Raw genomic sequence first — 26,176 nt, 5'->3', positions numbered from 1 at the left:
TTGTATATTATATTGAATGTGAAGTATAAATTCCACAAATGATAAAACTTCATTAACAATCACATGCCTCAAGAGCTATCAGTATGCTGAATCTAGCTCGACCAAGTCATCTTGCCTTGTTTTAGTGATGCTAGTTGAGGGAAAAATGTTGGCCAGGACATAACAGGGAAATACCTTTCTCTTTCAGCCTTTTTTTTCTGTATATATTCACTGACTGCTTTGTTTTAACTCATTCGCAGGATACGGGCATTGCTGGTAAATTCCTCAGTTATCACTTATTCCCCACTGGCTAGGACTTGAACCATTTCAAGGAGTAGTTCAGAGGCAGGCATGTTCTTGTGGATCAAGAATTACATTCCTCTCCGAAATGGCATCATTAAACAAGTGCCAGAAATAGGGATTTAAAGAATAACCTGAGTTTTTAAGTGAATTTAAATAAACAAGCCACCTGGGTTAGTTTTGAACTTGAATCAATTGGATTGTTGGTCCAGGTAGTTAACCTGTACACTACCATACTGCTGTTTTTATTGAGGTTCAGCGTGGAATTGGCCCTTACAGTACTTTGAACTGCGCCGCCCAGTAACCCCTGATTTAACCCTAGCCTAATCACGGGACAAACTACAATGACTAATTAACCTACCAACCAGTAAGTCTTTGGACTGTGGGAGGAAACCGGATCACTTGGAGGAAACCCACACAGTTACAGGGACCACGTATAAACTCCTTACAGACAGCGGTGGGAATTGAAGCCAGGTGATTGGTACTGTAAAGCGTTGTGCTAACCTCAGTGCTACCTTACCGTGTTCCCTGTAGGAACCCAGTGCATGCAACCAAAGATACCTGAGGACGTGGATGACAAAGGCAACAGTCAAACAAATCATTAAGACAAAGAAAAACAAAAATGACACAGGATGAAAGTAAACTAGAGTCACATCAAGAATTGACAAAAAATGACTGGATTAAGATAAGAAAAATAGTCTGAGGGAGAAAATAATTAAAAACAATTAAAATTTTATATTTTAAAGATGGCTCACAATTTATTTAATGAGATAGATCAATTTAAATTGTTCCATTTCTGTGCCAGAGATGTTACCTCACAGTCATTGTCTCATTTTTAAAAGGGTATATTGTTTGGTTCAAGCTCTAACAATTTGCAACGAGTTCTACCTGGTAATTAATGTATGAATTCAGCATGTTTTTAAAATTAATGGAGAGGTTAGGAGCAAGATGCCACAACTGGTGTTAATTCAAAAGCAAATTCTGGGAATTCACCACTCTGTTAATCTCCTGAGGTTAGATAAAAACAACTTCCACATTAATAATGTTGTTGCTGCTGCAGGACCATTCTCTTCCCAGCAAATCTGAGCCAGGGTGACATTGTTAAATCATGGGGTGTGATATGTAAGAAATTTACTTTAGGCTACAGTGGGTAAGCCACATCATTTGCCTGGGCAACAGCAGACTTGTGAAAGATTTATACTTCTGCAGAAACAATATGCTTTGAAAAAAATACACATTGGAAAAAAATACAAAATTCCTCACCAACTTATTGGAATCACTGCTCTGTCGTCCCTCTGAATGGAGAAGGTGCATGTGGGAGGGCTTTAAGCCCCTGCAGTCTACAATGGGAATGCATGGAGACCAGAGGGAAGAGAACAAGTCCCCCACCATTCACTGTGTGAAGCAGCCCAGCGCTAGGGTCTGCAGATCCTGTAGCTACAGCATCCACATGACTGGCATGGAAGCAATTCGTTGCTAATGCTGAGGAGCTCCTAAAAAGAGATTATAATTAGATTAGTCAGTCTCAAGTAGACTTAAGATTCAAATACATTTATTTTCAAAGAATGTATAAATTATACACCTTGAGGTTTGTTTGCTTACAGAAGCCACAAAGCAAGAAAATGGAAGAACCCATTTTTAAAAAAATGCCATAAAAGAGAAAAAAATACACAAACATCATGCAAACAATAGAAGAAAATGACAACATACCAAACCTTAGATACGCTCCCTGGAGCAGCCAGACTAGGCCCCAGCTTACTCATGTTAACCATCTTAGTTCATCATGTCAGCAGGCAAAAACACCGCGAAACTAGCAGAGATGACCACCGCTGGAGAGAGGAATCAACATCGCGGGACACCGAGCAAAATCAGGCCGACTCTTAACTCTGGTCCTGACGCTCGGGCTTTCCAGTCTATCTGGACCAATGTTTAAATTGTCTTAAGCAGCAGGAAGTGCCTTGCTCCAGGAGCCATACCCCAGCACCCCGATACGCTTGGGCCGCACTACCCGAAGCCATTCTCGATCTCACCAAATCGGCTCTGCGCTCGTAACAGTCCAAATTCGCACTCAGATTAGGTGGGCGGGCATCGAAACTCTTCCACATTGACTCCTCTCAAAATCATTCACCCCAACAGTGACAGGATTACGAACTGTGACCGGGACCCCGTCTTGAACACGCTGCCCCTCGGCTTTGTGATGCACCCGTAAGGCCCGTTCTTTGAATCAGCTTTGTCTCTGCTTGCTACTTTATTGTTTGCAGTGATAGTTGATCACAATTTACTTCAGAAATAGTGTTAGTAGTAATGTTTTTAGTTGTATTTCTTGCCAACTGAACTACCAGCAAATTTTGGCACAACTTCAGTAGCACCATTTTAAACTGGGAATGTATTGAAAAGACTGTTATTGATACAAAGATCATACAATAAACACCTTCAAAAAAATAAAAGCAAGCAGTGGGTAAGTTGGATCAGATTGGATCACAACAGTTGGAGCTGGTACCTACTCAGAAACACTGAACAGGGAAACTGTTCTAGTAGCTAAGATAGTTATAAACACAAGAAATTCTGCAGATGTAGGAAATCCAGAGTAACACACACAAAATGCTGGAGAAACTCAGCAGGTCAGGTAACATCTATGGAGGGGATAAAGTGTTGATTTCTCGGGTCGAGAGCCTTCATCATATGCGGGGTGGAACAGTAAGTAGCATAATGCTTTACAGTACTGGTGACCTGGGTTCAATTCCTGCTGCTCTCTGTAAGGTGCTTGTTCGTTCTCCCTGTGACTGTGTGAGTTTTCTCCAGGTGGTCCAGTTTTCTCCCACAGTCCAAAGACATACTGGTCCAAAGGTTCAAAAGTTCCAAGGTTCATTTTATTGTCGAAGTTTGCATGTACAATACAATGCTGATATATATCAAACCCCCAACCTCCTCTCCCTCACACAACAGCCAACAGATTGCCCAGACAGAAAAATCAACAACAGCATCAGCTCCACAACCCCTCCCTCACACAACAACCAACACATCGCCTACCCGGAACCCCAATATTTACAATGACCCCAACTGGTCATGATACATTGCCCCATGAGTAGTCTAGCGTCAAATTGGTGGTTGCTGGGTAGCACGGCTTGTAGAGCTAAAAAGGCCAATTCTGCGCTGTATCTCAATAAATAGATATTTATAAATAAGTAAATAATGAATACAAATAAATAAATAAGTCAGTTGTTAGGATGCAGTTGGGCTCAATTTGCTGAGTGTATTTATTTCAAAAATGTTCACAAACCAAACAGGGAAGGAAATTTGGTAGGATAGTGAAAAAAGAAATGGTTATCCAAGAAATGAAGGGGATAGTCATTCTTGTTCCTTAAATTCCTTTACTTCTCATTCTTGGCCACCCTTGCCCCTCTCAAATATAACCATACAGACCACATTTTAGTTCTCTTGATGGTAATAGTCCTCTTCTAGTAAATTTTCTTTCAAGTACAATATAAAGGAGACTTTGACTTGGGGCAAAAATGTTTGAAGATTTTTTTTGGAGAGAAGGCAATAAGTTCAATTAATCTAGATTTAGTTGATGGATGCCAGAGGCAAAAAAGTTGGGGATGGTCCTTGATGTCCACAGAGAGCATAACACAGGAAACCCAAACTTTTTGACAGACGTTGTGTCAGTGATTCCCAATCTGCTCATCACTGCTGCACCCCTCCCTGTCCTCATTGAATTTACTCAAATCGTCTGCATCTGACTGCAGTGGAGAAGATTAGCTGTGAGGAATTGGGTGTATGTTGAACTTATTTGCTTTCATAATAATTTAAAGTGTTTTTAATGAAGATTCTTTCCTTTATATTAACTTTAACAGTGTTATTAATTTTAATAGTGTTGAATGGTCCTGAGTGCTCTGTAAGTCAGTGTTTTGACAGCTTTGAAAACTAACTAAGCTTGGGGCAGTAATTTAGTCAGCTGCCGGGTTATTCTCAGCAGTTCGTGAACAGGGTTTGTTCTGACACACCCGGACATACCTGATTGGACTTTATGTGTGGAAGCCTCTGCTGTAGAAGCACACAGGATCTGTGCACCTGATTTCCCAGCAAGTTCTCATTGGGAGTCGCAAGTTAGTTAAATGGTAAACTTAGGATATGAGCATCTTGCAATTGACAGCAAGTTTCAGGGCATAGGATTGCAGACTGGTTTTGGAAAATAAAATGTGGGAACTTCATTTCTGGCCCCATTATCCAATCAAAGTAAATTCATCAATCAACTGAGGCCTGCCCTTCATAACCCATTTCTTGTGAAATATTTCTTGACAAAGAATGAGCTCAAAATTCTAGTAAGATTCTTTGTGATCTATCCTTTCCCTGAATTCTTTGATAGTACAATACCAGAAACAGGCCATTCAGCCCATCACTTACTATATCCATTCCGCCCATCACATCAGTCTACATCATCCCATGAATTTCACCTTTTTTTGTTTAATTTCAGGACATGACCTTCAACACAAGTGCATGATACAGCTTTAAAGTGTTCTACATTGTTACTGAGATGCTTGTTTTCTATTCAAATGGAACTTTGAATTTGTATTGGACAAACAAGTTCTAACATATTGGGCTGATACAGAAAATGAGGCCACAAAGGAAAATAAACCTTTTTCCTTTGTCACCTTTGTCACCTTTTTCTGGTGACAAATTAAATGGATTCTAACAGCAGACTTAAAAAAACTCTGACATTTAATGTAGCTGCAGGCGATAGTTTATCTGACCATAAATTATTTATGAACTATAAATCAATGACAATAGATGCAAGGCCTATGGGTATTGTTGTGTCAGCTAAAATAAAACATTTTACAAATCAAATTATCATAATGAAAATTGCTGCTGAGCTAGCATGTATTAATATAAACAATTAGCTTAACATGTGCTGGAGTACATCTGTCTGCCTGCTGCTCTATAACTATGCAACAAAGGAGGAACTTCTGAGCTTTCGTTAATGGAGAGTAGCTGGCGGGTGGTGTAGTAGCATCTTCACCGGACTTCGAGGAGAGTCGTCCTGGGTTCAAATCTGGTCACCTCCTTGCACACTTTCCATCCATACTGGGTTGAGCATTGAGCTATCGACTTCTCCTTGTAAAAAATCCCAGACAAATGCTAACGAATGGCAAGGTTGCTGCCCAACATGCCACAAGGCGTGGAGACGAACAACAACAATAACGGGAGGAGAGCGTCCAAAATCTCAAATCTTGCTAGGGTATTAATTTTAAGATGGAAATAATTCCCCACTCGGGATGAATAAAGTACTTATTAAGGTAGATCTTTGAAAGATGAATGTTTTAGGAATATTTTATTCAAACTCCTTGTTTTCACTTCCTGCAAAACTGCTGATATCCAGTTGCCAAATCAGATTCTCGGATAGGACTCCCTACACTTACCCATTTCCTTCCATGGAACGCTCTTCCTTACCCCCAGAATCAGAGTGTTAGCTTGATCTTTGATTGATGGAGCTTGAATCCTTGTCCTCTTATCCAAAGATTTGATTGATGACCTACCTGGCTGAAGCCCAGTTACAATTCCTGGTCTCTTTCTATGACTCAAAACAATTTTTATTTTTCTTTGGAAGTCTTTTTAAGTGCAGAAGATCATTACAGAATTTAGGTCAAGCAAGAATGCTGTTTAAGTAACCATCTGAAGCTACTCTGCCTACTCTCTCAGTGAGATGTCATCAATCCCAGATAACCACTTCAAAAGAGAGAAGGAAACTTTCTCTTCATGTCTTGAGCAATATATATCCTAAGTCAACTTTTCTTAACAGACCATCTGGCCACTATCATGTTCCATTATCAACAACAATGGACAGGCAAATAAATATGGTGAAAATGATGGGCTGAAACATGTTTCTTTCAATGCTAGGATTATTATGGAAAGGGGGATGAACTTAGAGTCTGGATCAGTACATGGAATTATGACTTTGCTGCCATTATAGAGATCTGGTTACATGAAGGACAAAACTGGCAGCTCAGTGTTCCTGGGCTTCATTGCTTTAGGCATATTAGAGGGGGGAGAGTAAAAGAGGTAGCAGGGTTGCACTACTAATAAGGGAGATTGTTACAGAGAAACTCACAGAGGACATCCTGGTGAGCTCATACATAGAGGCAAATTGGATAGAGTTCAGAAACAGGACAGGCACATTTACACTGATGGGATTACACCATAGGCTTCTCAGTAGCCACCGGGAAGTGGAGGAACAGATATGTAGACAGATAATGGAAAGGTGCAGAATCAAAACCGTTGTCATATTGGGGTACTATAAGTTCCTCAGTATTGACTGGGGCTTGCTCAATACAAAAGGCTTAGATGGTGTGGGATTTCTTCAGTGCATCCAAGAGGATTCTTGCAACACTATGTGGAGAATCAATTTGGAGGAGGGAACGTACTGGACCCAGCTTTGGGTGAAAATTTGGAAACAGTAGCAACAACTCATTATGTTTTAGGGCAATTATGAGTAAGGATAAAATTGGATTTTGCATGAAGGTACTAAATTGAAGGAGGGCAAATTACAACAGGATAAGACACTAGCTAAGGGGTGTTGACTGGGAGCAGCTGTTGGCAGGCAAGTCCATGTCTGGCACATGGGAGCTGTTTAAAGGCCAACTGATCAGAGACCAGGATTGTCGAGTTCCAGTAAGGAGTAAGGACAAGGATGGTAAGCTTGGATGACCCGAGAGATCCTAAATTTAGTCAGGAAGGCAAAAGGAACTAAATGTAAAGTTTGGGAAGCTAAATATAGCAGGATAGTGCTCAAGCAGGCAATAGAATACCTTTAGTGAACAAGGTCTAAGATAATCCCGCAGCATTTTATTTTTATACAGTGTGCTTAAGAGAAAGATAATAACCGAGGAGAGGGTAAGTCCTCTCAAGGATAAAGAAAGGAAGAAATAAAAGTCAGAGCAGTGGCCGAGGTTCGAAATAAGTATTTACAGAGAAGGACTGGAAGATAGTCAAATCAGAATGCGGCACACTAATGTGCTGGGACATTTTAAGATAAAATAGAATGTAATGTTTTTTGAAAAGTATTAAGTGGACAAATCTCTGGAACCTGATGGCATATGTCCCAAATACTGAAAGAAGCATCTGAGGACATTGCTGAGGTTTTGACAGGAATTTTTGTATCCTCACTAACAACAGGCAAGGTCCAGGATTACTGGACAGTAGCAAATGTTCAAGAAGGTCAGTAGGGCTAATCAAGATATGAAAGGCTGGTGAACCTCACTCACTAGCAGGGAAGTTACTGTAGAGGATACTGAGGGAAAGGGTTTATGCCCATTTGGAAAGATATGGTCTGTTTAGGGACAGCCTGCATGATTTTGTGCAGGTAGGTCATGCCTTACAAACCGTGACTGAAAGTTTTGAGAAGGTGATAAAGGTGTTTGATGAGGGCAAGGAAGAGGACATTATCTGCATGGACTCTAGTAAGGTATCTAATAAGGTTTCTCATTGTAGATTGATTCAGAAGATAAAGATGCATGGGATCTAAGATGATTTGGAATTCAGAAGGATGAGAGGGGATCTGATTGAAACATATAAGATTATTAACGGATTGGACACGCTAGAGGCAGGAAACTTGTTCCCGATGTTGAGGGAGTCCAGAACCAGAGGCCACAGTTTAAGAATAAGTCGTAGGCCATTTAGATCGGAGTTGAGGAAAAACTTTTTCACCCAGAGAGTTGTGGATCTGTGGAATGCTCTGCCTCAGAAGGCAGTGGAGGCCAATTCTCTGGATGCTTTCAAGAAAGAGTTAGATAAAGCTCTTAAAGATAGCGGAGTCAAGGGATATGGGGAGAAGGCAGGAACGGGGTACTGATTGTGGATGATCAGCCATGATCACGTTGAATGACGGTGCTGGCTCGAAGGGCCAAATGGCTTACTCCTGCACCTATTGTCTATTGTCTGTTGTCTATTTGCAAGTTCGGATTCAGATCTGGCTTTCCTGTAAAAGACAGAGAATAGGGATGGAAGGCTATTATTTTGGCTGTAGGTCCATGACCAGTGGCGTGAGACAACGATCAGTGCTGGGACCTCTATTGTTTGTGATATATCAATGATTTGAATGAAAATGTAGATAGGTGGATTAGCAAGTTTGTGGATGACACCACGACTGGTGGAGCTGAGAATAGTGTTTTGGCCTATCAAAGAATACAGTGGGATATAGATCAGTCACAGATATGTGCAAAGCAGTGGCTGTTGGACGGGTAGGTGTGAGGTGTTGCACTTTGAGGGATCAAATGAAAGGACAAAGTAAACAGTTCATGTAAAATATAAAGAAGCATTGATGTTCAAAAGGATCTTAGAATCCATGTACATAGTTCACTAAAAGTGGTTGCATAAATCGATACAGTGGTACAGAAGGTGTCCGGGATTCTTGCTTCTGTTGGTAAGAGAGCTGAGTGTAAGAGTAAGGACGTCAAGCTGCAGCAATATGGAGCATTAGTCAGACCACACTTGACTTTTCGTGTGCAGATCAAGTCCCCCCCTCACAGGGAGGATGTGGAGACTGCGGAAAGAGTGCAGAAGAATTTTAGTGTGATGCTGCCTAGATTATGAGCTACCAGGAAAGGCTAAACAAACTTGAGTTGTTATCCCTAATCCAGGGATTCCCAACCTGGGGTCCACAGACCGTCGGTTAATGGTAGGAGTCTATGGCACAAAAAAAATGGTTGGGAATCCCTATCCTAGGGTGCCAGTGGCTCAGGGGAGACAAGTTAAAGGTTTTTAAAATTATGAGAGGTTTAGATAGTGTAGATAGTTAGAAGTTTCTCCCCCAGGATAGATATGACGAACAGCGGAGGACACGCTTTTAATTTTAGAAGAGGGAAGTAGGGTTTTTTTGTGTGCAGAAAGTGTCAGGTGCCTGGAGTGGGTTACTGTGGTAGTAGTGAAAGCAGACAGTTTGGTGGAGTTTGATAGGCTCTTAGACAGACACGTGTCTATGAAGGGAATGGAGGGATAAGAATGATGCAAGGGAGGAGGACATTTAGTGTAAATTGGCATCAAGATCACTACTCAAAGGGCTAGAGGGCCTATTCCATGGCATATCTCATTAAATAAAAATGAATATGATGGGCTGAGTGAAAGTGTATTGGAATTTAGGACCGTAGAACACTGGGTTGTATCCAAGTAGTCTGCCATCTTCTCTGCATCACAATCTTGACTTGACTTAATTGTTCTGATGTGTTTTTAGAAGTTCTGAAAAGGACAGAAAAGACACTTTACAAAGACAAGCCTTGATCCAATTTCCCTGCCTTCTCCATTTCCTTTCAAAATGTTTCTTTGTATAACTCTCTGAAATCACTCAGAAACACCTCACTCTTTGACCAAGTTCTGTCCAATAACTCTGTAACTGGATCTTGGACTTCTTAATGGAAAGACCCTAGTCAGTTTGAGATGGCAGAACCAGATCATGCGCCATTGCTCCAACGATGAGAGGGCATACAGCAAAGAATTTGAGAGTCTTGTCAAATGGAGCAAGAACAACAACTTGAGTCTTAATGTGGACAAGACCAAAGAGATGATTGTGGAGTTCAAGAATGCACAGGCTGACTACTCTCCATTGCACGTCACTGGCTCTGCTGTGGAGAGAGCGAAGAGCACAAAGTTCCATGGTGCGCACGTAACAGATGATCTAACCTGGACTTCCTCGCTAGTCAAGGAGGCACAGCAGTGTCTCCTGAGGAGACTGACGCATACAAGGCTCCCCACCCCTATTCTAACAACTTTCTATAGGAGCACCATTGAGAGTGTCCTGTCTGGCTGCATCATTGTGTGGCATCAGAGTGCTAGACCCTACAGAGGATAGTAAAAACTGCCAAGGGGATCACTGAAGTCTTCCTCCCCCTATTTGTGACATCTACCAGAAACATTGCAGAGGAAGGGCCCAAAGCATTGTTGAAGATCACCACCAGCTATTCTGTAATCTCTTTGACCTACTACTGTCAGGAAGGAGGTACAGAAGCATCAGGACTAGGACTACCAGACTGGGAAATAGTGTCTTCCCTGGGGCTGTGAGACTAATGAAAACCCTGCCACTTCCGAGGTTTTGTCACTAGGACAGCGAGCTGTTTACTGTATATTCTACTGTTTGCATGTACTGCGTGCAGTTTGAACTTATTTATGGTAATATTTCGATTTATGTGCTGTGTGTTAGATGTTTTGAGGGTGCACCGTAGTCTCAAGGAACGTTGTTTCATTTGGTTGTATATGTACAGTAAGATGACAATAAATTTTAGCTTGAACAGGGGAGACTGGGCCAAATCTTACTACGTTAGTACATTCAAATAACTATCAGAAGGTTGTCATAAAAAGTTGAACTTGTTATCAGTAATTGGCCTATTGAGTGTTTGCATCTCCAATTTACATTGAGGAAATATTGGTTCAAATGTTATGAGGCAACAAATTCAAAGACTCCAAGTAAGATTTATCATCAAAGTACATACATGTCAACATATACTATGTTAAGATTCAGTTTCTTGACAGTATTCACAGTAAATGCAAAGGAACACAATAGAATCAGTGGAAAAGCTGCACACAAAGATGGACAAACAACCAATGTGCAAAAGATAACAAATTGTGCAAATACAAAAAGAAAAATAATAAATAAATAAGTAGATAAATAAGAATTGAGAACACGAGTTGTTGAGTCCTTGGAAGTAGGTCTACAGTTTCTGGAATCAGTTCAGTGTTAAGGTAAGTCAAGTTATCTCTGCTGCTTCAGGAGCCTAATGGTTGAGACGCAATAACTGTTCCTGAACCTGGTGGTTGGGACTTGAGATTCCTGTACCTCCTTTCTGAGAAGAGAGCGTGGCCTAGGTGGTGCGGGTTCCTTGATGATTGATGCTTTCCTGTGACAGTGGTCCTTGTAGATGTGCTCAATGAGAGGGAGAGCTTTACCCACAATGGCTAGGGCTGTATCCACTACTTTTTGTAGTCTTTTCCATTCAAGAGCATTGGTGCAATCAGTCAGTATACTCTCGACCGTGCATCTATAGAATTGTCAATGTTTTGGATGACATGCCCAATCTTCATAAACTTCTAAGAAAGTAGAGGCACAGCTGTGCCTTCTTTGTAATGGCACTTACATGTTGTAACCAATACAGATCCTCTGAAATGATAATGTTGAGGAATTTAAAGTTGCTGACCCTCTCCACCTCTGAATCCCTGATGAGGACTGGCTCACAGACCTCTGGTTTCCTCCTCCTGTAGTCAATAATCAGTTCTTTGGATTTTCTGACATTGAGAGAGAGGTTAGTGTTTTGTCAGCCAGATTTCCATTCTTCTTCCTATATACTGATTCAATCCTTGTTTGATTCGGCTTTCTTAAATATACGAGGGATGATTGTTAAGTTTGTGGCCTAAGGTAGAAGGAGTCAGTTTTAGAATACCTAGCACATTCATTTTTTAACATAGTCCCCTCCTACATTTACACACTGAGTCCAGCGGTCGGGGAGCATACAGATCCCTTCTTTGTAGAAGTCGACACCTTGGACCTCCAGAAGGGGTCCACAGCAAGGGTGATTGATAAGTTTGTGGCCCAAGGTAGAAGGAGATGAGTTATTAACTTCAAACTTTCTGCATTATCACTCAAAGAGTTGAACTGCATGAGCATGTAACGAGAGCTGTATAACTCATCTCCTTCTACCTTAGGCCACAAACCTATCAATCACCCTTGCTGTCGACCGCTTCTGGAGGTCCAAGACGCTGACTTCTACAAAGAAGGGATCCGTATGCTCCACGACCGCTGGACTAAGTGTGTAAATGTAGGAGGGGACTATGTTGAAAAATAAATGTGCTAGGTTTTCTAAAATTGACTGCTTGGGCCACAAAATTATCAATCACCCCTCGTAATTATTTGAATTTTTAATATCAAAATTTACTAATTTTGTGGAAAGTTATAGAAATAGAAAATTTGAGTCACAGAGGGTTAAATATCCTCTATTAAAAAAGAAAAGCATTAATATTTTAGAACTATCCATTACAGCAACATCTCAAAGGAGAAGAGAACTGACATAATTTATAGGAAAAATCCCAGAGCTCCAGCACTGGATGGAAAGCGCCATAAAACTGGTTTACAAGTCATCACCTAGTTTTCCAGAGGATTCAGATGTGATAAACATTTTTCTTGGGGCGGAGGTACTGTCAATTTAGCTTTTGCCCTATTTGTTTAGATTAATAATATAAACAAAATGAGCTTGTTTTGAAACTCACTCTGCCGGCTTTCTCTTTGGTACAAAGCTGATTGACAGAAGGGAATGTCACAGCTTTATTCAGAGATTAAATGATTAAAGGATCATCCATGAGTATTTAGGAAAAATTAAAACATGTATGATCACATTGTTGGGATTGTACCATAGACTTCCTAATCATCATAGGGAATGAAAAGAACAAATATGCAGGGAGATAATGCAGGGCTGTCAGTACACTCAATGGCCACTTTATCAGGTACAGGAGGTGTGTTCATGGTCAGCTGCTGCCATAGCCTATCCACTTCAAGGTTTGACACGTTGGGCAATCAGAGATGTAAGCTCTAGAGACTGTTGTGAGTGAAAATCTCAGTACATCAAGTAGTTTCTGAGATACTCAAACCACCCCATCTGGCACCAACAATCATTCCACAGCCAAAGTCACTTAGATCACATTCCTTCCCCGCTCTGCTGTTTGGTTTGAACAACAACTGAACCTCTTGGCCATGTCTGCATGCATTTATGCATTCAGTTGCTGCCACATGACTGGCTAATTAGATATTTACATTAATAAGCAGGTGTACAGGAGTAACAAATAAAGTGGCCTCTGAGTGCATAATAGGGGATTTTAGCTTTTCTAACAGATTGGAATTGACGTACAATTAAGGGTTTAGATAGTGTGGAATTTGTTAAGTACTGTATGTTCAGGAAAGTTTCTTTGGTAATAGATTGAGGCCCTACTAGGGAGTGGGCATAGCTTTACATATTCTTGGGGTAAGTGACTGAGGTAATAGGGTCCTTTGTTCTACTAGTATTGAAATAGTTCTGGAAGGAGATAGAACTGGTCCAGGGGTTCAAGTTCTAAATTGGGATGATGTCTTTTGATGGTATGAGGCAGGAGTTTGCAAAGGTTGATTGGAGAAGGTTGTTTGCGGGAAAGGGACCACAGGCAAGTGGGAGGCTTTTTAAAAGTGAGATAGTGAGAGCTCAAGGTTTGCATATTCCTGTTAGAGTGAAGGACAAAGCTGAAGAGAATAGAGAACCCTTGGATGATGAGAGAAATTGAAGAGAAGGAATCTGATAGGAGAGTGTGGACTATGGGAGAAAGGGAGAAAGTGGGGAACCAGCGAGAGGTAATGGGCAGGTGAGAAGAAGGGAAGGGGTAAGAGGGGAGCCAGAAAGGGGAATGCACATGTCATCAGGTGAGAGACTACCCAGATGGGATATGAGGTGTTGCTCCTCAAACCTGAGTGTGTCATCCCCGCGACAGTGGAGGAGGCCATGGATCGACATGATGGAATTGGAATGGGTAGTAGAATTATCATGGGTTGCCACTGGGACATCATGCCTGTGGTGGTAGAAGGAGCAAATGTGCTCCATCATGAGGGTAAATTGAGGGGCAACTGAATACTGAGTTGCCCACAACACTTTGAAACATACTGATCTTGTGAATGCCATCCTTTCTTTCAACTGCAACACCTAAATTTCTTATCACACCAGCAGCCGTGATCTATTCCCCGTTATCTACTGATAACCGAGGAACAGCTGCTGGTGGGAGAAAAATATGTGGGTGCGCTGACAAGAAACCGAGGGTGAACATAAATGGATATCAAGATATAATAACTGTTGAGTTACAGGGATCAGTGCTGGAATCTCAATGTTTTATTTTTGTATTCATTATTTGAATAAAGGCATTGAAGGGATGTCTATAAATTTGTTGATGATAAAAAGATAGGAACCTAAGACCATAATAAATAGGAGCAGATTCAGCCCATCGTCTGCTCTGCCATTCCATCGTGACTGATTTATTATCCCTCTCAACCCCAGTGTCCTGCCTTCTCCCCTTAACCTTTGACACCCTGAATAATCAAGAACCTGTCACACTCCGCTTTAAAGTTCCCAGTAGCTTGACCTTCACAGCTGACTGTGGGAATGATTTCTACAGATTCACCACCCTCTGGCTAAAGTTGTTCCTCTTTATCTCAGTTCTAAAGGTACAGAGTTCTTGCAGGTTAACTTGCAGGTTAATTCAGTGGTAAGGAAAGCAATATTAGCATTCAATATATTCCAGCAAGGACTGGAATATGAATAATGATGTAATGCTAAGGCTTTAAAAGGCATTAGTCAGACTGCACTTGGAGTATTATGAGCTGTTTATCAAAGAAAAGATGTGCTGGCATTGGAGTGGGTTCAGAGGAGGTTCACAAGAATAATTTCAGGAATTAAGGGGTTAACGTGTGAGGAGTGTTTGATGGCTCTGAGCCTGCATTTGCTGGTGTTTAGTTGAATGAGTGGGATCTCACTGAAACCTATTGGAATATTGAAAGGCCTAGATGAGTGGATGTGGAGAGGATACTTCCTATTGTGGATGAGTCTAGAATCAAAGCGCACAGCCTCAGAATAGAGGAATGTCCATTTAGAACAGAGATGAGGAGAAATTTCTTTAGCCAGAAGGTGGTGAGACAATGGAATTCATTGCCACAGACATCTGTGGAGGCCATCATTGAGTAACTTTAAAGCGTCCTTTGATAGGTTCTTGATTAGTTAAGGTGTCAAAGGTTACGGGGAGAAGGCAGAAGAATGGGATTGAGAGATATAATAAATCAACCATGATAGAATGGTGGAGCAGACCCAGTGGGCTGAATGGTCTAATTCTGCTAGTACGTCTTAGGACAACCTTATATTCTGAGGCTGTGCCCTCTGGACATAGACCTCCACTATAGAAAACATCCTTTCCACATCCACTCTGTAGGTTTCAAGGAAATTCTGCCGCCCCCTCCCCACAATACTAAACTCAAGGGAGTTCAGGCACAGAGCCAATAAATGCTCCTTTCATTCCTGGGATCATTCTCATTAACCTCTTCTGGTCCTTTTCCAATGCCAGGATATCTTTTCTCAGATAAAGAGCCCAAAGCTGCTCACAATACTCCAAGTGCGGTCTGGCCAATGCTATATTAGATCTCAGTATTACATCCTTGCTTTTATATTCCAGTTGTCTAAAAATGAATGCTAACATTGCAATAGTGTTGATTATTGTAGCTCAACCTGCAAGTTAACCTTTTGGGAATCTTGCATGAGGACTCCCAAGTCCCTTTGCACCTCTGATTTTTGAATTCACTCCACATTCAGAACATAGTCCATGTCTTTATTCCTTCTACCAAGGTGCATGACTGTACACTTCCCTACGCTATATTCACCTGCCACTTCGTTGCTCATTCTTTAAATCTGTCCAAATCCTTTGTAGACTCTCTGCTTCAACACAACCTGCCCTTAGGATGATTCACTGCCATCAGTTGCTTGAATAAACCTGAAGAATGCAATTTTGACTTGAATAATCTTTCCCTTAACTTGCATTAATGTTATATCAATTTTTAGTTCAAACACAAAAGATTCAGCAGATGCTGGAAATCTTCAGCAATACACACAAAATGCTGGAGAAACTCAGCAAGACAGGCACGTATATGGATATGAGGAAGGTTCATGCATGTGATGAAGGATCTCGGACTGAAACATTGGCTGTTTATTCTCCTTAATCGATGCTGACTGACTTGCTGAGTTCCTCCAGCATTTTGTTTGTGTTGTTTATTTTGTTGTCTAAGGCATGTATAATTTATGTTAATTTAAGTTTATGCAACGATTGTGACTGTGCTGCTACTGGAAAAATACCCTGCATACATGTATGCCTATAAGAATAAACTTGAACTTGCAGTAATGGGCACATGCAACCAGAGTTACAGCACTGGTTGAGAATGATTCACACAATGTACGCTGAGAATCCGACTATGCATATTGAAAGTCTATACAGTCCAACTGTTCACTGGTACTCTGAAGGAACTCGGCTAACTTCTACCAGTGCAGAATCATCGACTGTCAACTGGTAAAACAGTAAGTCTCTGCTGCCCCCTGCAGGTGACACAAGTGCACAGCTACTTGTGGTCTCCAACATGCCCAGAACCATCCAAGCAGATTTTAAAAGTTGCTAAGTAATATATGAGATCCACCGATTTATAAACATGCAAGTTGGCAGAAAAAAAGCATTGAAAAGATATCAGGCCTACTCATCTCCTGTGTGGATTATGTTTAAAATAACATGGGGCCACTGAGCCCACAAAAAGTAATGGATGCAGCCTAGTCCGTAACAGGAAAAGCTTTCCACGTCATTGAGCACATTTACAAGGAGGACCCCCACAAGAAGACAGGATCCATCATCAAGGACCCCTATTAACCTGGCCATGCTCTCTTCTTGCTGCTGCCATCAGGAAGGAGGTACAAGAGCTTCAAACCACAACCACCAGGTTCAGGAAGAGCTATTATGATATAAATATCATTCTCCTGAACTAGCTTGGATAACTTCATTTACCTCAACACTGAATTGATTCCACAACCTATGGGCTTAATTTTATTTGCATAGTTTGTCTTCTTTTGCACATCGGTTGCTTGTTGAGTCTTATAACACCGTGAATGAAGCTGTCCTGGAGCCTGGTGGTATGTCCTTTCAAGACTTTGTATCTTCTCAAGTCAAGTACAAGTCACATTTTATTTTGACCATAACTGCTGGTACAGTACACAGCAAAAAAGAGACTAAGTTTTTCAGGACCATGTTACTACATGAATCAGTACAAAAACTACACTGAACTACATAAAAACAACAGAAAAAAAACTACACTAGACTACAGACCTTCCCAGGATTGCATAAAGTTCACAAAACAGTGCAGGCATTACAATAAATAATAAACAAGACAATAGACACAGTGGAGGGCAGTAAGTTGATGTCAGTCCAGGCTCTGGATATTGAGGAGTCTGATGGCTTGGGGGAAGAAACTGTTACATAGTCTGGTTGTGAGAGCCCAAATGCTTCGGTGCCTTTTCCCAGATGGCAAGAGGGAGAAGAGTTTGAATGAGGGGTCTATGGGGTCCTTCATAATGCTGTTTGCTTTGCGAATGCAGCGTGTAGTGCAAATGTCTGTAATGGCAGGAAGAGAGACCCCGATGATCTTCTCAGCTGACCTCACTATCTGCTGCAGGATCTTGCGATCCGAGATGGTGCAATTTCCGAACCAGGCAGTGATGCAGCTGCTCAGGATGCTCTCAATACAACCCCTGTAGAATGTGATGAGGATGGGGGGTGGGAGATGGACTTCCCTCAGCCTTCACAGAAAGTAGAGATGCTGCTGGGCTTTCTTTGCTATGAAGCTGGTGTTGAGGGACCAGGTGAAATTCTCTGCCAGGTGAACACCAAGAAATTTGGTGCTCTTAACGATCTCTACCAAGGATCCGTCAATGTTCAGCGGGGAGTCATCGCTCCGTGCCCTCCTGAAATCAACAACCACCTCCTGACAAAGGGTCTCAGCCCGAAATGTCGACAGCGCTTCTCCCTATAGATGCTGCCTGGCCTGCTGTGTTCCACCAGCGTTTTGTGTGTGTTGTTTGAATTTCCAGCATCTGCAGATTTCCTCGTGTTAACCATCTCATTTGTTTTGTTCACATTCAGAGATAGGTTGTTGGCTCTGCACCAGTCCGTTAGCTGCCATGCCTCCTCTCTGTATGCTGACTCATCATTCTTACTGATGAGACCCACCACGGTCGTGTCATCGGCGAACTTGATGATATGGTTCGAGCTGTGTGTTGCAGCACAGTCGTGGGTCAGCAGAGTGAACAGCAGTGGACTGAGCACACAGCCCTGAGGAGCCCTCGTGCTCAGTGTGATGGTGTTGGAGATGCTGATTCCAATCCAGACTGACTAAGGTCTCCCAGTCAGGAAGTCTAGGATCCAGTTGCAGAGGGAGGTGTTCAGGCCCAGCCAGCTCAGTTTTCCAATCAGTTTCTGAGGGATGATTGTGCTGAATGCTGAACTGAAGTCTATGAACAGCATCCGAACGTATGTGTCTTTTTTGTCCAGATGGGTTAGGGCCAGGTGGGGGGTGGTGGCAATGGCATCATCTGTTGAATGGTTGGGATGGTACACAAACTGCAGGGGGTCCAGTGAGGGGGGCAGCAGGGTCTTGATGTGCCTCATGACGAGCCTCTCGAAACACCATGATGATGGATGTAAGTGCAACGGGACGGTAGTCATTTAGGCAGGACACTGAAGACTTCTTCGGCACGGGGACGATGGTGGCGGCCTTGAAGCACGTTGGAACAACGGCGCTGCTCAGGGAGATGTTGAAGATGTCAGTGAGAACATCTGCTAGCTGGTCTGCACATCCTCTGAGCACTCTACCAGGAATATTGTCTAGTCCAGCAGCCTTCCGTGGGTAGACCCTGCACAGGGCTATCTCATCGGCCACGGTGAGACACAGCACCTGGTCATTTGTAGGAGGGGTGGACTTCCTCACCGCCACATTATTTTCCGCCTCAAAACAAGTGTAGAAGTTGTACAGCGTATCTGGGAGGGAGGCATCACCCGCACAGTCAGGTGATGTTGTCCTGTAATTGGTGATGTCCTGGATGCCCTTCCACATGCACTGCGTGTTGCTGCTGTCCTGGAAGGGGCTGTGGATTCGCTGGGCGTGTGCAAGCTTTGCCTCTCTGATGGCTCGGGACAGTTTGGCCCTTGCTGTTGTTAAAGCTGCTTTGTCGCCTGCTCTGAAGGCGGAGTCGCGGGTCCTCAGCAGTGCACGCATCTCTGCGGTCATCCATGGCTTCTGGTTGGCACGTATAGTGATGGTCTTGGACAGAGTAACATCATCAATGCACTTGCTGATGTAGCTGGTCACTGATGCTGTGTACTCCTCTAAGTTGGTAGAGTCGCCATCGGTTGCAGCCTCCCTGAACATGTGCCAGTCAGTGTGCTCAAAGCAGTCTTGAAGAGCAGAGCTGGCTCCTGCTGGCCAGGTTTTCACCTGCTTCTGAACTGGTCTGGAGCGCCTGACGAGCGGTCTGTATGCTGGGATTAGCATAACAGAGATGTGGTCTGAGTATCCGAGGTGGGGGCGGGGCTCCACCCGGTACGCATCGGGGATGTTTGTGTAAACCAGGTCCAATGCGTTCTCCCCCCTCGTTGCAAAGTCCACATACTAATGGAATGCACAATGGGGGGGGGGGGGAGAGAGGGGAAAGCGAGAATGGCCAGGGTGGGCAAAATCTTTGATTTTGTTGGCGGCTTTCCCAAGGAAATGGAATCAATGGAGGGGAGACTGGTTTTCATGATGGACCAGGCTGTGTTCACAACCCTCTGCAATTTCTGTAACACTGATAATCTGGCATGCTCTGGACTTTGGTGGTGCTAAAACAATGGATTTTTTGGGCTATTATTCATTAAACACTAATTCATTAATTAGGCTGTTTCAGGTTCTTCCCAGATTACAACAGTCCCTAGCTACCTTTAAGGTGGGATGGATCTGCTGGCTGCATCAGGGTTTTTGCCGTTTGAGAACTCGGTTCAGGCAATAAACCTGGGAGGATCTGTACATGGTATATTGTAACAGACACCCACCTCTCAGTTCCAGGAGTCTTCCACATATTGATAGCGGCTCCCTGATGCCCACAAATTATATACAATATCCTGGAAATCGATTTTTTTAAGAGCGAGCCGGGGGGGGGGGGGGGTGGTAGAGAGAGAGCAAATATGATTGGTCTCTCTTTGTGCTAAGTAGACCTATCAGTTTTCTCTGTGGGCAGGCTTTACAGTCGACCTCTCTCTCCCTTTCATTGTCCATCAGTTTAGTTCAGTGTCCTGCAGCGCCATGGCAGAGTGTTCCAAAAAGGAAAACATAAAACGTAATTCACCCCAGACTACACTGAAGTGGACCCCTGCCTAATAGGGGTCAAAAATAATGAGAGTGTTGCTCACTGCACTGTTTGCAACAGTGATGTTTCTATTGCCCATGGTGGGTTAAGTGAAAGCACAGGCTCTTCATATTTACAGCGTTGGCTGTCCAAGTCACCTGATCAACATTTGTTCCAAAACTGCTGCTAAGGAGCTCTCAATTTCATTTGAAGAACTGCTGCTTTTGGTACTGCCAAATTCTAATTGTGATGTAGAAAGGGCATTCAACATAGTGCATCACATTACTACAGAATTCAAAGTCAGCTGTCTCACAAAACACTTGTGAATCTGGTGTCTTGCAAAATTAACAAATTCATTGACAGACTGCTATGAGGTTGAGACTGCTGGCAAAATGCTCAAATCTGCCAAGCAAGCCACATCACAGTACAAGGAAAGTTTACAAAAGAAATAGAAAAGCTATTTGCATTAGCATTTAGCTATTAGCATTGAGACTGTCAACAAAATACTCAACAAGGAATATATATATATATATATATATATATATATGTATATATAGTATGTGTGTGTGTAAGTTTCAATATGTGATCAAATATATTGTTGTTTCATAATCAAATGCCCTGTATACATACACCCTTGGAGGTCGACAGGGAGGGGGGTGGTGGTGCTACTTCCCTGAAATGAGTTTTTGCAGGGTGGGATGTCTGTTACTATAAATTTATAATGAAGCTGTTATGTTTCAAGGATAAATAGGAACCAGGATCCCGTTGAGTTTCGAGGGGGAAACATCAGTTCGGGCGCCGAACCATGAGCATTCCAGACTGTAGGAATTTTTCGGCACAGAAGCACCCGGTTCTAGTGACTCAATGACAAAGGATCCAGAGCCACGAAGAGAGATTGAGGAAGATGGCGAACGCTGACGCGGCTCCCTTTCGCTTGCCGTCCGATACGAACCTCTAGCTCCCCCTAGGCGCCGGAGTCCGGAGCGGCGGCCGCAGCGCCGTTCGCCGGCATCCTGACCTCTCACGTGATCTGCGTCCGCACTTGCGCGGTGGATCCCGGCGTCTGGGCTCGGCACAGAGCGGCGGAGCGGAGCGGAGAGGAGTGGAGATGTCGGTGAGGGAAGCGTTGGTCGACGAGTCATGTCTGTGGGAAGGGTTGGGTGGGAGTGAGCCTGTCGTGCCCGGGGAGTAGGCTGAGGTGGCTCGGCAAGGGGAGGGTGAGGATCCGGCGTCAGTGCCTCTCCTGGGTATTTCCAGACCGCACCACCTAAACTCCCTCGGACAGCTGACAACACTTGGCGTAATTCTGTTTTAGTAGTTTTTAACTGCATCTGGCGTTCCTCGGGAGAGTCCAGTTGTAGAGTCGGTTGAATTGGCATTCTTAATCTGTCAGTGGTCATTAACTTCCATACGTGTGGCAGTCTAGGATTTGTGTCACTTTCGTTGTCTAAACACCGGGAGCTTAGGACTACCAGATGAAATATAGCATGAATTGTTTTGATTATTTTGCAGTGGTCCTCTTCAGGCACCTAAGGTCTTGTGTCTTCAACTCGAAATAGCATACAGAGAGAAACTTGCAGTCCTGATGAAAGGTCTCGGCCCGGAACGTCAACTGTTTATTCTTTTCCATAGATGCTGCCTGGCCTGATGAGTTCTTCTGGCATTTTGTGTGTGTTGTATATGGAAATTTCTGATCTCATCTTTTACATAATTTTAAAATTTAATTTAACCACCCAACAGTCGAATATTGCCCTTTAAAGAAACCCAATGAGTAATTTGAAAAAGTGATTATTAAATATTCATTTAATCTTCTGCAGAAGCACGAATTCTTCGTGGATATGTCATGTGAAGGCTGCTCTAATGCAGTGACTCGAGTGCTGAATAAACTAGGAGGTGAGCTGAAGATTTTGACTCTTGAAAGCTGATTCAAACATAGAAGATTATACTTCAGTCTTGTTCATATTCAAATATTTTGCTTTGGATGTTAAGCTCTGAATCAAGATTACTGTTCAAAATTTATTTGTAGAGAAAACTATAAAAATCATGAACTAATTCAGCCTTATTAAGAAGTGACACCAGTTGGCCCATCTTGTCAGTCACATTAATATGCCACTCAAAGTTCAAAGTAAATTTATTATCTAAGTGTGTATAAGTTACCATATACTTCCATGAAATTCATTTCCTGCAGGCATTCACAGTAGAACGGTTAAAAACAATAGAATCAGTGAAAAATTTCACACAGGGACTGGCAAATAGCCAAGAAGACAAACTGCAAATAAAGAAAAATAGTGTATATAATACTGAGAACGTGAACTGTAGAGTGCTTTAAAGTGAGTCCTTAGGTTGTGCAGTCAGCTCAGAGTTGCGTGAAGTTATCTACGCTGATTCAGAGCCTGATGGTCAAATTGTTCCTGGACTTGGTAGTGTGGGACCCAAGGTTCCCATACTTCCCAGTGGCTCAACGAGATGAGCAAGACCTGGATGGTGGGGCCCTTGATGGTGGATGCTGCTTTCTTGTGGCATCGTTCCTTGTAGACTTGCTAATTGATGGGGAGGGCTTTGCCCGTCATGGTCTGGACTGTATCCACCACGTTTTGGAGGCTTTGGGAATTGGATGTTTCCGTACCAGACAGTGATGTAATCAGTCAGCATACTCTTGTAGCCATCTTAAGACTTACTCCTATTTATTTACGCCGGAGTCAATTTTACATGTTGATTACTTAGGTTAAGAAAAAATTCTTCATATCAATCCTAAATTTCAGCTTCACTGCATAAGAAAAAAGCTGGGGTAAATTCATGCTTGCTCTGGCATTCAGAACAATCACGGATAATTTATTCTTCCTGCACCACTCTTTATCTTTTGTTTTTCTTTTAATATGTAAAGATCTATTGATATCTGCTTCACTGTTGAGCTTGTCATTTCACAATTTTCCAAGTTTATCTTTTCCCATGCTTTTGTTATTTAACTGCTTATAAATTAATCACCCCATGTGCTGAATAACCCACATTTCTTATTGCAGCAGCTTCCTTTCTTTCATTAGCTGACTGAGTGAGTTTTGCATTCTCCTTGCACACGGTCCTGATTGTTTGATTGACTCCCTAATGTCTTGGCCAGCGAGCACTGACAGCTTTTAATGTCAAGGCTATTATTGAAGAAAGGTCTGATCATCACCATTTACTCTACCATATATAATCTTTCTTCATTTGAGAACAAAGCCTATGCTATTTTCCAGTTTTCATTTTGAAGGAAGTCGTGACTTCCCGGTTTTAAAACAAGAAAAACTGTAGATACACTCAGTGGCCACTTTATTTGGTACACCTACACCTTGTTAATGTGAGTGTCTAATCAGCCAATCATGTGGCAGCAACTCAATGCATGAAATCATGTGAACATAGTCAAGCAGTTCAGTTGTTGTTCAGATCAAAAATCAGAACAGGGGAAGAAATGTGATCAAAGTGACTTGGGTCATGGAGTGATTATTGGTGCCAGATGGAGTGGTTTGAGTATCTCAGAAACTGCTAATCTCCTAGAATTTTCACACACAACAGTCTCTAGAATTTGCAGACAGTAGTGCGAGAAACTTAAAAAGCATCCAGAGAGCAGCAGTTCTGTGGGTGAAAATGCCTTGTTAATATTAGAGAAACATTAGAGGAAAATGGTCAGATTGGTTCAAGCTGATGGGAAGGCAACAGTAACTCAAGTAACCAGATATTACAATTGTAGTGTGCAGAAAAGCATCTCTGAAGGCACAACTCATTGAACCTTGAAGTGAATGGTTACAGTAGCAGAAGATCACAAACATAAGTATGTTAAATTTTTGTGCGCTATTGTGGATCGTGTAAGAGGCTTACATTGTTAGTTAGTTAAAGTCTGTCCCGAGCCTCATAGGCTCATCGGGCCAGTGCTTATGCTGGTTTCCGTGGCGTGAAGCGACAGAGTACGAGCCTTTGAGACGCAGTCAAAAGCTACACAGTAATCAAAATGTCGACTTACCAATGTCAGCAAGACATCCTTTCTTTTGCACTACTGCATCATAGAACATTGTAGCACTTGCCTTTCTAATTGCTTGATATACCTACCTGTATGTTTCTGTTTTATGCACCATAACACCAAGGTTCCTCAGTACACTGCTGTTTGCGACCTTTTCACCACTTTAAAATACCGTAAATTTCACTGGGGCTCTAGCTACTCCGCTCCACCAAAACTCAGCAATGCTTTGTCCTTCCTTACTCTAGAAGCATACTGGGTACACTAGACATTTTATTATAGTAGTATGCAACTTTAAATCGACCAGAAAATCTCCCAGTCATATTATTAGTTTTACTTTATTTTTCCACTAATTATTAAAGTGAATAATTATTTTTTATTTTCATTGTTCTTTCTCCACCTGCTTAACCCAGTAAAATCACTTTGCATTCTTTTTGCATTTCACCTTCATTACTAGCTATGAGGGTCCTTCAAGCTCCATGTCTCAAAGCACCTTGCAGCTGAGTAAAGTGTAAAGTTTGAGTGCTGTTAGAATGAAGAAAAAGATATCAGAATGTGTATAGAGTGCTCCCACCAAAAAGCAAACAGTTGGTACTAGATAATGATCAGACCACTGATAATTCTCCTGCTGCATTTCAAAATAGTGCCTGTGATCTTTAGCTTTTACCAGAGAATAACCTGGAACTTTTTAAAATTGTAAATCAAATGCAGGAGCTGGGGTAGTGCTGTGCTAGCTCAGTTTTATGCTGATATAACAGCCTCAATTGTGCTTTGGTCTGTGAATAGAATTTGAACCCACAGTTATTTGCCATGATTGCAGAACTGTTGAATGACAGCAAGATTAAGTATCAGTTGGCAGACTGAGGTATTGTTTTTGATGAAGGTACAAAGAATAGGTTTGTGGGTCAGTAACTATGGAAGCATTGAAAGTAACATCTCAATATTTTTGGACACATACGCAATTTAATGTATATAAACTTCCCTCGCAAGGAGCCAAGTTTGACTAGAACTGTATGAGTTTTCATCTATAATTAATATGAGGTTTGTTTTTAGTTTGGGGAAAACTCTACTAGTGTCAATTGTCACTGCTGTAGTGCAGGTAGTTAGTGTAAAGTTTGTGACTTGTACACAAGTGCTTCTTGAAATGCAGAAGTCTTATAGAGTCAAAGTTCTGAGTGGAATTTAGGAGTCCCTCAACTTTGGCTTTTAGTTTGATTGTGTGATGTTGCAAAACTTGGGAGGTGAGTGATGAGTATTTAATTCATAAATTATTAATGTAGGAGGAGGTGAGGCATGGTAGAAAAGATTGATTATATGAAGATGGTCATTTTTTTGCACATATGAGAAAAACAAATTGTTTGTTAAATGGTGAGAGATTAAGTACACTGAATTTTAAGGAGACCTACGTGTAATTGTATAGAGATTGCTAAAGGCCAACGTGCACAATCAGAAAACAATTGCGTGAGTAAACGATATGTTTGCCTGCATTACCAGCAAATTTGAATAGAGGAGTAAAGGAAATCTCACGGCATTGTACATTTCTTGATGAGATTGCATCTGGAGTATTGCCCTTTCTTATGAAAGAATGTACTTGCCATAGAGGGAGTGCAGTGAAGATTGATCAGACTCTTCACTGTGAGGTAAGTTTGAGTGGAATGGGCCTGTATTCTCATCAAAACCTCACAAAATTCTTAAAGGGCTTAATAGCTCAGGTGCAGGGAAAATTTCCCCTTGGCTAAAGAGTCTTGGGCAATGGCCACAGTTTCCAAATTATGTTGGCATTTAGAAATATAATGCAAAAGTTATTCCTTTTGAATCTTTACTCTTCAGAGCTGATGGTACTGAATCATGGTGTTCATTCATATCTTAGCTAGATTTACAGACATTAAAATAATAAAGGGCTATGAGATACTAGTTAGAAACTGGTGCTGATGTAGAAGATCAGACATGTCCTTAACAAATT

At 42.1% G+C, this 26,176-nt stretch overlaps 1 protein-coding gene and 1 long non-coding RNA gene across 2 annotated transcripts in view; one reads left to right on the top strand and one right to left on the bottom strand.

The window, feature by feature from the left end:
• Positions 1–1,548: 1,548 nt before the first annotated feature.
• Positions 1,549–26,176, bottom strand: part of LOC140739219 (uncharacterized) — a 136,433-nt gene continuing 111,805 nt past the window's right edge. Inside the window, exon 4 of the long non-coding RNA XR_012101579.1 lies at positions 1,549–1,772. This is a non-coding gene — a long non-coding RNA (uncharacterized lncRNA). The remainder of the gene's footprint in view (positions 1,773–26,176) is intronic.
• Positions 21,200–26,176, top strand: part of atox1 (antioxidant 1 copper chaperone) — a 30,898-nt gene continuing 25,921 nt past the window's right edge. The window contains exons 1-2 of the mRNA XM_073067316.1: positions 21,200–21,339; positions 22,043–22,118. Of these exons, the coding sequence (XP_072923417.1) occupies positions 21,334–21,339; positions 22,043–22,118 (82 nt within the window). The 5' untranslated portion in view covers positions 21,200–21,333. The remainder of the gene's footprint in view (positions 21,340–22,042; positions 22,119–26,176) is intronic.

The sequence above is a fragment of the Hemitrygon akajei genome, chromosome 15 (assembly GCF_048418815.1).
Source record: "Hemitrygon akajei chromosome 15, sHemAka1.3, whole genome shotgun sequence".
Classification (NCBI taxonomy): Eukaryota; Metazoa; Chordata; class Chondrichthyes; order Myliobatiformes; family Dasyatidae; genus Hemitrygon; species Hemitrygon akajei.
The sequence above is the reverse complement of the archived record's forward strand: the minus strand, read 5'-3'. Positions and strand labels throughout refer to the sequence as shown.